At 44.0% G+C, this 15,779-nt stretch overlaps 2 protein-coding genes across 4 annotated transcripts in view; one reads left to right on the forward strand and one right to left on the reverse strand.

Annotated features, from left to right (window-relative positions):
- The window catches only part of LOC128694544 (doublesex- and mab-3-related transcription factor A2), a 47,503-nt gene extending 31,993 nt beyond the window's left edge, over positions 1–15,510 (forward strand). Inside the window, exon 4 of the mRNA XM_070095890.1 lies at positions 14,344–15,510. Within this exon, the coding sequence (XP_069951991.1) occupies positions 14,344–15,356 (1,013 nt within the window). The 3' untranslated portion in view covers positions 15,357–15,510. The remainder of the gene's footprint in view (positions 1–14,343) is intronic.
- LOC128694545 (MAM and LDL-receptor class A domain-containing protein 1) overlaps positions 1–15,779 on the reverse strand; it is a 235,534-nt gene that overhangs the window by 175,162 nt on the left and 44,593 nt on the right. The gene's annotated exons all lie outside the window — the stretch shown is intronic.

The raw sequence follows: 15,779 nt of genomic DNA on the forward strand, positions 1-15,779 counted from the left end.
AACAGACAGAATGATGCACATATCCTATACTAGAACTTAATATTAGCTAAAACAAAACGCTTTGACTCTTAGAACCATTGAAAAATGAGCCCCTCAGAATTATCCTTACCTGTTTTAAAACAATCCAGGGGTGTAATATGAAGAAGGATCTTTTCTATTCCACTATTAGTGACAGGAAACTTGAACTTAGCATTGTAAATGGTAGTGAAATGTTTGGAAATGAACCCCTCACCATCTTTCACCTAGTTGTTAACATATCAGCGGATTATATCTAATGCTGAAACAAAATACAGAATCCACCGGCAAGACGCATTTGTTACCACCTCGTTAGATATGAATTATAGTAACTAGTTCATGATAATGAACTCGACTCCTCGATCATTACTGAAATTGTCGTCACTGAATGCACCTGACTAACATGTTTATTGTTGATGCTCGGTATTTATGTTAAAAAATATCTGAGAAAGAATTCGATGTACAATTTGCGTCGAGTCCATCTGACACTGAATAATTCCTACATGGTAAGACTGATAATGATACAAATCAAACTCTTTCAAATAAATGTAATACAAGCTTGGTCTGTGTCCAGTATCAAGAAATAATACTAGGAGTGAATTAAATACTGATTTTGAAAGTCATAGGAATGTAGTTAGAAGCTTGAGTACATTTATAACCCTCTTATCACAATACCAACATAGATAAGATCATTTACGGAGCAACTTGCAATGTACACAGACTGACGGATGTAGTAGTTAAGCTTCAGCTTGGTTACAAGAACTTATATTTTGGTAATACACATGATAAAACCTAAATGTGAAATATACAGTCAGGCCAATGTTCTTTTGTCTGAACCCTATGTGCTTGACTGTCCACTTATTGAGGGGTATATCAACAGAACAATGACCTATATAAGTTAGATTGTCTTGTTAGAGAAATTATGTTAGAAACGTTGAGCATGTATCTTAAATTCAGATTAATATACATATTAACCATTTTAGGACCTAATCCCTAGACCTTTGGTGTATCCATATGCCCTTGCATTTCTGTCAATAGATTGGATATCGATTACATAATAAGCTGTCTCAGCTGCAGTTTAAAAAAAGGAAGGGGGGAGGGAGGTCCAGAAATGATAGAGAGCAAGTCTGAGACTGATAAGAAATATGTGATGTACTCCATACAAGATTATAATATTTTCCACACGTATGAACCGGGTCCTGAAATCAGAAGAAAACCGTCGAATAAATCAGGGGTGAGGATATAAATAAGGGAGATATAAATATAAGATATATAAGGGATACTATATAAATAAGGGTGAGAGAGTGGAAGAAGAGGCTACAGGTGCTGATTGTGATGATATACACATTAAGACTTACCAGATAGCTAGAGTACAAAGTAATATCATTCTTAGGAAAAAAGTGACACACACAAAGCCCCAAACTACAGATCATTATCCTTAACATGAATACGGCGAGAAGATTGTATAAAAGACGCTACTGAAGCATCTAGAACAGAGGCTTCATCATAAAGTTCCAACACAGCTCAAACACGGCAAATCCTCTCTCACTAACCTTAGAAAAATATGAGAGACTAATGGAAATTAGAAAAGTAAAAGATGTAGGGAATTTGCATGTGTAAAATTTCAAAAGGCTTTCGCCACTGTCCCGATGGAATCAGTAGAAACGAGTGTACAAGGAGGGATGACATGGAAGTGCTTCGGTAAATTAAGGAGTATTTTGTGATGTAAATGGTTTAGAAAACGGACAAGTTGAAGAATGAGACACTTGTGTAACATTTGGTAATCTGGATTTGTCCAAGAGTAACTCCGCAGCCTCCTGCTTCCACTCACTGACTGTATTACATAAGCCGCTTCTCCAAACACATGCTGCACTTTTCCCAAGATTGATGGACTGAGCACATCGATTCCACGCTGAGGGACTGATTACCTCAAACTCGCCTTCCTTTGCTCTTCTTTGTATTGGACTGAAGACGCCACTGGCTGGTGAAACGTTTCCTCAATAAAGATTACCAAATATTGCAAAGTCTCTCATTAAGTTGTATTTTAAAGACTAAAGGAAGAGTCATGGCGAGAGAGAAAATATGAAACTTGGAAACAAGTAATGGATAGAATGCCTCGAATCACATACTCTCACAGGAGTATGTGATCGTGTTAGAAGTGGGGGCAAATGATTATAATTTGACGTGCTGTTGGAGTGTTAGCAAGGTAACATTTATGAAGGGATTCAGGGAAACTGGTTAGCCGGACTCGAGTCCTGGATATGGGAATTAGGGTTACATTCTGAAGGAGGGGTGGGGATGTGGCAGTTTGGAAGGTCATCTGAACTATAATGTCAGAGCGCTTCTGGCAAGACAGAAATCTGAGCGAATTACTATTAAAATGTTTTCTTTGTCGGGCCACCCTACCTCGGTGGAAAAGTCTGCGTAAAAAAAAAAAAAAAAAAAAAAAAAAAAAGAAAAAAAAAAAAAAAAAAAAAAAAAAAAAAAAAAAAAAAAACGAAAAAAAGCTTCTGCTTATTTTTACTAATGATGCAAACCCGACGAGAAGAATAAAAACACAAGACGACTGCAAGAAGATTTGGACATAATGTACGAATGGTCCAGCAAGTCTACCTGGAGGTTATTCCGGGGATCAACGCCCCCGAGGCCCGGTCCACGACCAGACCTCCCGGTGGATCAGGGCCTGATCAACCAGGCTGTTACTGCTGGCCGCACGTAGTCCAACGTACGAACCACAGCCCGGCTGATCCGGCACTGACTTTACGTATCTGTCCAGCTCCCTCTTGAAGGCAGCCAGGGGTTTATTGGTAATTCCCCTTATGCTTCGTGGGAGGCTGTTGAACAGTCATGGGCCCCAGACACTTATGGTGTTTTCTCTTAGTGTACCAATGGCGCCCCTACTTTTAATTGGGGGTATTTTGCATCACCTGCCCAGTCTTTTACTTTCGTAGGGAGTGATTTGTGTGTGCAGATTCGGGACCATTCCTTCCAGGATTTTCCAAGTGTAGATTATGATATATCTCTCTCTCCTGCGTTCCAACGAGTACAAGTCAAATGCTTCCAAGAGTTCCCAGTAGTTCAGGTGCTTGACAGAACTTATACGTATAGTAAAGGTTCTCTGTACACTCTCTAGATCTGCAATTTCACCTGCTTTGAACGGAGATGTTAATGTACAGCAGCATTCCAGCCTAGAGAGAACAAGTGATTTGAAAAGGATCATCATTGGCTTGGCATCTCCCGTTTTGAGCGTTCTCATTATCCATCTTATCATTTTCTTTGCACTTGTGATCGTGGCACTGTTGTGAACCTTGAAAGTGAGATCCTCAGACATTACTACTCCCAGGTCCCTTACATTACTTTTCCGCTCTATTGTATGGCCAGAGTTTGTGGTATACTCTCTTCTAGTTATTATCCCCTCCAGTTTTCCATAACGGAGTAGTTGGTGGTTGCTAGTATTCAACTAAGATAAAAGGACCTGGTGGTACAGACATTTATACATATATCTCTCGATGTATATATAAACTGGATATAACCAAACGCACATGAATGGCAAACAATTAAAAGAATTGCCTTCGTGAACTTTATAAGGATTCATTCAAGACAGCGTAGTGTACATCATTCTGTTTCACTTCTTGAGTAAGCATCACTAGCTGGAAGCCCGCGTAAAGTCTAGCTGGAAGCCTGCGTAAAGTCTAGCTGGAAGCCTGCGTAAAGTCTAGCTGGAAGCCCGCGTAAAGTCTAGCACAAATTTTAAAATGGTAAAGAGGTTGCTACTGAACTGATTCCAGAGATGAATGGGCATGACTTACTAAAAAAATGTTACCAAAGGTGAGCCTCACGTCAATAGAGAAGCGAAGAGCCAGGAGGATATGATCTATTTACACAAGATACATAGATACACACGCGGGATATCGAAAGCTTAGGCAAAGACTGACGCTGGGAGACCAGTGAGAGGGTACATACAGCAAAGAAAAAGCGAACATACAGATGAACCAAATGGACGTTCAAAGTGGCCTTTCAGTGTGAGGGTGTTAAAAGAAAATGAGCCAGGAAATGAGGAGATGGCGGGAAACGTCGTGCATGTTCAAGAGTAGGTACGGCAATACTCATGGAGGTAGCACACAATTGTGCTGCAGAGCCAGCAGCTGGAACTCGACCCCCGCGATCACAGCTAAATGATTACACAATTATTACACTACCAGCAAGAACCCCAGCAACACACAGCACTACCAGCAACAACCCAGCAACACTACCAGCAATAACCCAGCAACACCATTACATTCGAGGTTCGACCTTACACACAAGGAACATCCTTCCCTCACTGTATCATAACATGTTCAATGGGAGGCAGCAGTGTAACTTCCTGTCTCCCTCCCTCCCCCTCCAGCTACTTCCAGCCTCCCTTCCCCTCCAATCCCATCCTCCCTTCCCCACCAATCTCCTCCCATCCCCAACACCCCCATCCACCCGGGGCCAGCTGGGCCAGCAAGGACCTCCTTGTGTCTGGACCGGAAGAACCCATGGGTATGTTCCTTTCCGACTGACTGGGTCAACAGTAGTGCCTCTGTCCCGCTCGTAACTCAACCCTGTGTTTCCTCTATTCCCCGCCCGCCACGCCCACGCCCATTCCCAACTCACACCCATGCTAGAGGGAAGATATAATGACACAAATACTCGGACGATTTAATAGGGTGGACAGGGATAGGGTGTTCGAGGGGCAGGAAAAAAGTACACGAGGGGTTGGTTGGTAGTTAAGAGACAGACGAATGACTCTTGTCCAGTAAAAATGCAAGAGAACCTTCACCAGCGTCCACACCAACACCACGTAGCTACACCTGGAGTTTACCTGAGTCACTTCCGGAGGTCACCACCCCCGCGGCCCGGTCCCAGACCAGGCCTCGTAGTTGCTATCCTGATCGATTAAGCTGTTAGTGCCCGCCGCCCGCAGTCCAACGCAAACACCACAGCCCGGCTGATCAGGAATTGCTTTTTAGGAATCTGTAGAATTCCCTCTTGAAGACAGCCAGGTGTTTATTGGTAATCCCCTTTATGCATGAGGGGTGTTCGAGTCGTGGTCCCTAAACACTTTCTGAGCACTCTCGGTATACTTATTGCTCCCATGCTTTTAACTGAAGGTATCCTGCACCATCTGCCAAACCTCGTGTTCATATGTAGTTATTTCAGTGCGCAGGTTTGGGACCAATCCCTCCAGAATCTTCCAGGTGTAGATTATGATGCATCTTTCTCCTCTACGTTCTGAGTACAATTCTAGGGACTTAAATTGTTCCCAATAATTTAGGTGCTTGATATGAGTACATGAGCTGTGAAGGCTTTCTGCACATTCTCTCAGCTCAGCAATTCTGCGTGAACTAAAGGAACCATTAGTACACAGTAATATTCCAGCCTAGAGATAAGTGATCTGAAGATCATCCTTTGCTTGGCATCTCGTGTTTTGAAGGTTCTAGTTATCCAATCCATTTTTCTTACAGTTGCGACAACATTGTTGTGCTCCTTGACTAAGATCTTCTGACAATATAACTCCAAGCTCTCTCACATTTGATTTACGTTCTATTGGCTTATTAGAGTTTGTCTTGTACTCTGATTTTGTTTCCTCCATTCTTCCGTAACTTAGTAACTGAAATTTGTCCTCAGTAAACATGATATTGTCAGAATCCACTGAGAGACTTGTTTTACATCAGCTTAGAGGCTCCCTGTGTCTTCTATGGTTGCCACTTGCAAATTCTAGTATTTAGAAAGGATGATAATGTTATGATTTATGTCCCTCTCTATGTTAGAAATTAGTGACTTCTTCGAAGTCACTAATTAAAGATGTCTGTGCCATTTTGTGTCTCATTCATGAAGAACTCAGTTGGGTCTTCTATCTTTAAGCCAAATAAGTGGCTCACAGAACACTCATTTGTTGGTTGTCAGTGTATGTCTCATCTCCTTCAGTCAAAGACCCGATACTAGATGATGTTTTTGACATGGACTTTGCATTTCAGAAGCATTTTGGATTTTTTTTTTTTAATTTCACTTACGGATTTCAGTTCCCGATGTTTGTCTTGCGCTCTGTATGATGTATTCAATGTGATCTCTGGTTTCTAATTCTCTAGTTGGTGCTACTTTACGCCCTTTAAACATCATTACCACACCCAGTGCTGCCCACACCCAGTGCTGCCCACATCCAGTGCTGCCCACACCCAGTGCTACCCACACCCAGTGCTGCCCACACCCAGTGCTGCCCACACCCAGTGCTGCCCACACCCAGTGCTACCCACACCCAGTGCTGCCCACACCCAGTGCTGCCCACACCCAGTGCTGCCCACACCCAGTGCTGCCCACATCCAGTGCTGCCCACACCCAGTGCTGCCCACACCCAGTGCTGCCCACACCCAGTGCTGCCCACATCCAGTGCTGCCAACACCCAGTGCTACCCACACCCAGTGCTGCCCACACCCAGTGCTGCCCACATCCAGTGCTACCCACACCCAGTGCTGCTCACACCCAGTGCTGCCCACACCCAGTGCTGCCCACACCCAGTGCTGCCCACACCCAGTGCTGCCCACATCCTGTGTTGCCCACACCCAGTGCTGCCCACACCCAGTGCTGCCCACACCCAGTGCTGCCCACACCCAGTGCTGCCCACACCCAGTGCTGCCCACACCCATTGCTGCCCACACCCAGTGCTGCCCACATCCTGTGTTGCCCACATCCAGTGCTGCCCACACCCAGTGCTGCCCACACCCAGTGCTGCCCACATCCAGTGCTGCCCACACCCAGTGCTGCCCACACCCAGTGCTGCCCACATCCTGTGTTGCCCACTCCCAGTGCTGCTCACACCCAGTGCTGCCCACACCCAGTGCTGCCCACACCCAGTGCTGCCCACACCCAGTGCTGCCCACACCCAGTGCTGCCCACATCCAGTGCTGCCCACACCCAGTGCTGCCCACACCCAGTGCTGCCCACACCCATTGCTGCCCACACCCAGTGCTGCCCACACCCAGTGCTGCCCACACCCAGTGCTGCCCACACCCAGTGTTGCCCACACCCAGTGCTGCCCACACCCATTGCTGCCCACACCCAATGCTGCCCACATCCAGTGCTGCCCACACCCAATGCTGCCCACACCCAGTGCTGCCCACATCCAGTGCTGCCCACACCCATTGCTGCCCACACCCATTGCTGCCCACACCCAGTGTTGCCCACACCCAGTGCTGCCCACATCCAGTGCTGCCCACACCCAGTGCTGCCCACACCCAGTGCTGCCCACACCCAGTGCTGCCCACACCCAGTGCTGCCCACACCCAGTGCTGCCCACACCCAGTGCTGCCCACACCCAGTGCTGCCCACACCCAGTGTTGCCCACACCCAGCGCTGCCCACACCCAGTGTTGCCCACACCCAGTGTTGCCCACACCCAGTGTTGCCCACACCCAGTGTTGCCCACACCCAGTGTTGCCCACACCCAGTGCTGCCCACACCCAGTGTTGCCCACACCCAGTGCTGCCCACACCCAGTGTTGCCCACACCCAGTGCTGCCCACACCCAGTGTTGCCCACACCCAGTGTTGCCCACACCCAGTGTTGCCCACACCCAGTGTCACCCTCTCCTACACTTGGGACTAGACTAACAATTTAGAGAAACAACTTGTACAAGGGATATAATCGTGCCTTTCATAGTTCAAAATAAATTCACAGCATCACAACCAACTCTACTGTTTGCAGAGTACTGTACTTAAACAAAGACCATCACATTAACCACTTCAAAGTCTTGAACACATTCTCACTCGCTATAAATTCACCAATATTTTTTTTTTCACAATTGTTACTCTTAAGCATCACACACTGCCTGAGGGATGGGAAGGAATTAGGTTTGATCCAGGTAAGGTAGCTCCAATTTTATGTATGGAGAGGCCGTCACTAGCATCAAGAGACCATCCCTGGAAGGACCCCAGCACCTGTAGCTGTCAATAGTTCCCGCGGCTCTTGTGTAGTTGACAACTACTACACCTGCCACACTCCTACTTTACCCATGCTATCCAGCTCAAGAGTACTTTACTATAATCCTTAGTGTAAGAATGAAACTGTCAGCGTGTACACACACACACACACACACACACACACACACACACACACACACACACACACACACACACACACACACACACACACATTGCTGTGTACATACTCTTGCATGAGTTAGTCAGGAGTGCTAGTCCATACTGTGGCGTACAAGAGCAGCAGTTTTGTATAAGCTGGTAACACTGATAGTTCCAGCACCTACGAGGAACATCTTAGATATGGTCGGCACTTGAGTAGCAAAGATGTAATTGATATGCAACACACACTTGGTGGTCATGTACCAAGCAACCACCCACCCACCCACCCACCCACTCTCCAACATTCGCATACACACACTACTCAACCATAATTTCCCCAGGGACTGATAACTCATCAGACCTATTAGCACAAGCTAGTCAGGTCCACCCACACCCACTCATGTATTTATCCAACCTATTTTTAAAACTACACAACATCTTAGCTTCTATGACGGTACTTGGGAGTTTGTGACACTCATCCACAACTATTACCAAACATATGCTTTCCTATATCCTTCCTTAATCTGAATTTTTCTAGCTTAAAACCATTGCTTCAAGTCCTGTCTTGGCAAGATATTTTTAGCACGCTATTTGCATTCCCTTTATTCCTGTTCTTCACTTTTACACCACAATCATATCCCCTCTAATTCTACATCTTTCTAGAGTGCAGATTCAGGGCCCTCAGTCTATCCTCATAAGATAGATTTCTGATATATGGGATCAACTTTGTCATCCTCTTTCGTATGTTTTCCAGGGCATTTATACCCATTCTGTAATATGGTGACCAGAACTGTGCAGCATAATCTAAATGAGGCCTAACCAAAGATATATAGAGTTGAACAACCTGAGGACTCCTATTATTTATGCTCCTTGATGTATAGCCAAGGATTCTGTTTGCTTTATTGTGAACACGGATGCACTGTCTTGGTTTTAGATTACTGCTAACCAGAACTCCCAAATCCTTTTTGCAATCAGTAATATTAAGATCTACATTATTTAGTTTATATGTAGCATGAGTATTTTCTTGTCCAATGTTTAGAACTTTGCATTTGTCTATATTAAACTGCATCTGCCCTTCTCCGACCACTGCATCAGTCTATTTAAATCTTCCTGGAGTGTTCTAATGTCCTCATTAGAATGAATTAGGCACCCTATTTTGGCGTCATCAGCAAACTTGCCTATGTCGCTATTTATTCCCTCATCAATGTCGTTCATATAAATTGTGAACAACAAAGGGCCCAACACTGACCCCTGTGGAAGACCACTCTTGACATGCTCCCACTCTGATTTCTCCCCACTGATGCAAACTCTCTGCTGCCTATTTGTCAACCACTCCTCTACCAGGGAAAAAATTTCTCCTATTCCATGTGCCTTAATTTTCCTCAATAGCCTCTAATGTGGAGCTCAATCAAAAGCTTTGCTGAAGTTCATATACACAATATTATATTCATTACCATGATCTACCTCCTCAAACACCTTAGTGAAAAAAGTCATTAAATTCATGAGGCAAGAACGTCTTTTGCAAAATCGTGCTGAGATTCATTACTCAATTTATGCCTTTCAAGATGGCTACGAATTGCCTCAGCAATTACCAATTCCATAAATTTTCCTACTATGGAGGTAAGGCTTATTGGTCTATAGTTCGAAGCTAAGGACCTGTCTCCTGCTTTGTAAATAGGTATTACATTTGCCATTTTCCACTTGTCTGGCAGTATGCCAGTTTGTAGTGATATGTCAAAAAGACTAGCCAAAGGTTTGCTAAGCTTCTCTTTACATTCCTTTAAAACCCTTGCAAATATTTCATCAGGGCCTGGGGATTTGTTCAGTTTTAATTTCTCTATTTGTATGAGGACCATATCACTAGTTACCCTAATCGTGCATAGTTTATCTTCCTGTTCTACATATTTTATTATTTCTGGAATTTTCCTGTGTAAAAACAGAGGAAATAAGAGTTAAAAATTTCACACATTTCCTTATCACTGTCAGTGAATTGACCTGAGTTACTTTTGAGTGGGCCAATTTTGTCCCTAATCGTACTTCTATATGCCTGAAACCTTTTGGGTTAGTCTTTGAATCCCTTGCCACTTTAGCTCTTTCCTCACTGTGTATGTGGTTAAGTGCATACTTGCCTGTGTGTCTGTCTGTCTACCTCTCTGTCTGTCTGTGTCTGTCTGTCTGTGTCTGTCTGTCTGTCTCCCTCCCTCTCTCTCCCTCTCTCTCTCTCTCTCCCTCCCTCTCTCTCCCTCCCTCTCTCTCTCTCCCTCCCTCTCTCTCTCTCCCTCCCTCTCTCTCTCTCCCTCTCTCTCTCTCCCTCCCTCTCTCTCTCTCCCTCCCTCTCTCTCTCTCCCTCCCTCCCTCCCTCTCTCTCTCTCCCTCCCTCCCTCTCCCTCTCTCTCCCTCCCTCTCTCTCCCTCCCTCTCTCTCCCTCCCTCTCTCTCCCTCCCTCTCTCTCCCTCCCTCTCTCTCCCTCCCTCTCTCTCCCTCCCTCTCTCTCCCTCCCTCTCTCTCCCTCTCTCCCTCTCCCTCCCTCCCTCTCCCTCCCTCTCCCTCCCTCCCTCTCCCTCCCTCCCTCTCCCTCTCTCTCCCTCCCTCCCTCACTTGCTCCTCCATGCAATACACTCAATACAAGGTTGTTTCAGCCTTCCAACTTTATAACCTTTCAACAATTTATGATCATAACCTTTCCGCTTCCTTCAGCTGCCATCATTTGTTTTACTCACACTGCTGCGGCGTTAAACCAAACTCATTGTCATTTTTTTTTCTGGTTAATTTTGGTGAAAGAAACGTACAACTGCAGGATTCTTTCAAGATGGTGGGCGAATAAGCAAAGATGCTGCAACCGCGCCCTGAGATCAACACCATATGATCACATGTCAAGAGGTGATCACATATAGTTAACGATATGTAGCGTTACACGCACGAGGTGTAGCGTTACACGCAAGGGGTACAGTGTTACATGCACGCAGGGTTTGCGTAAGGGAACACCGCCTCAGTAGCGCAGCTGGAGTCTCTCTGTAGCTCGGATTTATACGTGTTTGTGTATCTTCGTAATAATCGGTGGCGGTCATGTTACGGAGGCGGTGGTGAGCGTCGACTGGCAGCGCGATATTCAGCGCTCCGGAAGTTTGCTTACTGCCAATAACTACGAAAGTAAACCTTGAAGAACCTTAGGGCAAACTCACTACCCACACCACATTATTATTAATATTTTATACCCTAATATTCTCCTTCCCTAAACAATGAATGATCCTTACGGATTTAACACTTTCTGACAATAATAACAGTAGTAGTAATAATTATAATAAACCAGGATAACTTACAATTGACTGGTGAATGACTGACAAAATTCGCGGTTCTATTTTCTTGTCAGTGAACGGAAGATCGAGCCTCCAGCACTCCTCGTGTGCTAAATTACCCACACAGGCTTAACATTTCATCATATAAATATACTAATTATACTCCTCCTCAATTCTAAGTACCCGTAGTGTGTGTGTCACCAGCTTCCTCACTCTCCGTTGATTTATGCACGTTGTTTACCTCTGGAAAATATACTTGCCATATTTAATGTACATTAATCAATATTTCAGTACCGTTAACCACTAGTAACGAAATAAATGTGCAACTTACGTCTGGCAGCTGTGGATGTACCATAATGTCTTAATTAACGCTGGAATCCATCCATGCACCAGAAGCGACGATCTTCACACTGTTAACCTTCCAGTTTAGTGTGTTGGAAATGCTTTTGAAAACTGACAAGGTGAACAATGAGAGACTTGTGCAACATTTGGGAATCTTCAGTCCAGTACAGAGAAGAAAGAAGAAAGATGAGGAGGATGAGGTAATCAGTCTCTCAGCCTGGAGTCGGTGTGTTCAGTCCACCAATCTTGATGGAATAACCCAGACTCCAGGCTGAGGGACTGATTACCTCATACTCCTGATCTTAGTCTTATTCTCTGTACTGGACTGAAGAAGCCACTGGCTGGCGAAAAGTTTCCTCAATAAAAATTCTCAAATGTTTGACAAGTGTTTCACTGTTCAACTTCCAGACTAGTAACTAGACCCAACAGTGCTAGTTCTGACTAACCTTAAGAGGCGCCTGAGTTTCCCGTCTCATAATATCATGTTTATTTTTCCTCTATAATCTTCCTTGTCCATAATTACTATCGCATTTACTTTGTCTGCTTTCGTAATGTGAAGTCCAGGATCTTTCCTTATTGATGGTATAACTTAACAAATATTTGATGACAATTGTGTTGTAGAGGTGTGAACAAAGCTCAGACAGTAATTATGGACAAGGTAGATTATAGGGGAAAATAACATATTAGAAGACAGAGGACACTGACTAGCCCTAAGTCAACTACGTAAACCACCCAGTGTGCGCACCATTCACTAACACCCAAGGTCTGGTACACATCTCACTACGTGTTCCACTCAGTGTACACTTACAGCTACGCACACTTATCATCGTGTACATCTTGTCGCGTGCCAGAAAGATCATGTATATATACACGTTTATGTACACAGTAATCCTGCACATTGATGAGCAGGCGTGGCGAAGATCATGCAGGCGTGGCGAAGATCATGCAGGCGTGGCGAAGATCATGCAGGCGTGGCGAAGATCATGCAGGCGTGGCGAAGATCATGCAGGCGTGGCGAAGATCATGTGTACATTTAGTAGTGGTTAAAAGCAGTTTACACAATCATTTCTCTCAGTTATGTGCACCTGTGATAGTGATTACATATGGTTATGTGCAAATATGATTAATAACATCTAAATGAATTTGTGCGTCTGATCAACTGTACGAACACACAGACTTACACAATGTACGAACACACAGACTTACACAATGTACGAACACGCGGACGTACACAATGTACGAACACACGGACGTACACAATGTACGAACACACGGACGTACACAATGTACGAACACACGGACGTACACAATGTACGAACACACGGACGTACACAATGTACGAACACACGGACGTACACAATGTACGAGCACACGGACGTACACAATGTACGAACACACGGACGTACACAATGTACGAACACACGGACGTACACAATGTACGAACACACGGACGTACACATCAGTTAAGCTATGAAGCTTATCTGGTCCTGAACATTAAAAAAAATGAAAAGTCTCACTAAACATTAACACTTACCTGGTTATACTGAGAAGTTAATATTCTACTACACATAACACTTACCTGGTTATACTGAGAAGTTAATATTCTACTACACATTAACACTTACCTGGTTATACTGAGAAGTTAATATTCTACTATACATAACACTTACCTGGTTATACTGAGAAGTTAATATTCTACTACACATAACACTTACCTGGTTATACTGAGAAGTTAATATTCTACTACACATTAACACTTACCTGGTTATACTGAGAAGTTAATATTCTACTATACATAACACTTACCTGGTTATACTGAGAAGTTAATATTCTACTACACATAACACTTACCTGGTTATACTGAGAAGTTAATATTCTACTACACATTAACACTTACCTGGTTATACTGAGAAGTTAATATTCTACTATACATAACACTTACCTGGTTATACTGAGAAGTTAATATTCTACTACACATAACACTTACCTGGTTATACTGAGAAGTTAATATTCTACTACACATAACACTTACCTGGTTATACTGAGAAGTTAATATTCTACTACACATAACACTTACCTGGTTATACTGAGAAGTTAATATTCTACTACACATTAACACTTACCTGGTTATACTGAGAAGTTAATATTCTACTACACATTAACACTTACCTGGTTATACTGAGAAGTTAATATTCTACTACACATAACACTTACCTGGTTATACTGAGAAGTTAATATTCTACTACATATAACACTTACCTGGTTATACTGAGAAGTTAATATTCTACTACACATAACACTTACCTGGTTATACTGAGAAGTTAATATTCTACTACACATAACACTTACCTGGTTATACTGAGAAGTTAATATTCTACTACACATAACACTTACTTGGTTATACTGAGAAGTTAATATTCTACTACACATAACACTTACCTGGTTATACTGAGAAGTTAATATTATACTACACATTAACCCTTACCTGGTTATACTGAGAAGTAACCTTCATGAATATTCAGCTTAGAATACTTAGTATTTAAATACTCTCATACAACGTGTTATTAATAAGGATATTTACTGTTTCTTACAGATCTTCGGCAGCGCCTGGGTCGGGAGTGGCGTGTACCTCCATACCTCAGTGAACGACAACGAAAACGACGCGCATTTGCTGATCGCGATTTGGAAAATGTCATGTTACAACGCGAATCCATATTAGCCCAGAGTGCCCAACTCACTGCCCATCCCACCCACATTCCTGCAGAGTGGATGGCGCACGTTAGTCTCCTGCCCGTCCACCTGCAGGAAGCTCTCAGGTTACACCCGCAGCCGGCGCAGGCGTTGCTGCAGCTAGTGATTGAGGCTTGTGGGGGTGACAGAGAGAGAGCACTGCAGTACCTAGCCACACCACCTCCCGTCAGCCAGCCAGTGCTCAAGCACACCACTGCTCAGGATATGTGCGCCAGTGTCACCAGTGGGATGCATTTAGCCCAAGAACTTCCTTCACGGTTCCTTCAATTATCGTTGGCTGCTGCTGCGTCCACAACGCCAGCGATCTCGCTACCGTCGTCCTCTCCCACCTCGACACGTTCCCTCTTCTCAGCTTCATCTGGATCAGCGTTTACAGTGGTCGGTAGAGATACCAGCCGAGAATCACCATCTTCCTCTTGTTCGTCACCGCCCACACGCCCACCACCCACGCCCAGTCCTCAGGAGCAGAAAGAAACGGCCAATTCATCGCCAAAGTTGAACAGCCCGAAATTTGAGGCTGATGTACTACTGACGGCATCAGGAAGACCAGTGACTAGTGAGGAAGTGAGAGTGTACTACCCTGGCCACAGTGTGTTGCGAAGCCCAGACTTCGCACTTGCCTCAACAGCCCTCAAATCCTCACCATCAACTTTATTTGCCACTACTCCACTTGTGATGGCGGACAAGGATGGTTCGTCGCTCTCTCAACCCGCTGGTCAGCCCAATCCTGCACTTTACTCACATGCTGTGTCAAGGCTCCCAACAGACCGTTCACAATCTCACACTACTTGTCCAACGCCCAGAAAAGCAGTAATTTCCTTTTCCGTGGAATCTATAATCGGAAAACAAGTTTAGCCATCTTAAATCTGTGCTGTTGATGATAAATGCAATGGCACACTAAGCCATACCAATCGTCATTCTAAATTTGATGTTGCTACTACGAATGAACGGCAGAAACCAGACGTTGAAAAACTGACAGTCACTAATTATAGCGAGTTGAATATTTTGCGCACACACACAAAATTATATATGTGTGTGTGTGTGTATATATATATATATATATATATATATATATATATATATATATATATATATATATATATACACGCACACACACACGTACGTCGTACCGAATAGGTAGAACTTGAGAGTTTGGCTTAAGTAACAACGCTCTTCTTGCCGAATAAGGCAAGCGAAAATTTGTCCATGCAATACTGTCGCAAAAATCATTCTGAACCTAACAAAAAAAAAAGTATTTCATGTAATTATTGTAAACTT

The sequence above is a fragment of the Cherax quadricarinatus genome, chromosome 51 (genome assembly GCF_038502225.1).
Source record: "Cherax quadricarinatus isolate ZL_2023a chromosome 51, ASM3850222v1, whole genome shotgun sequence".
NCBI lineage: Eukaryota > Metazoa > Arthropoda > Malacostraca > Decapoda > Parastacidae > Cherax > Cherax quadricarinatus.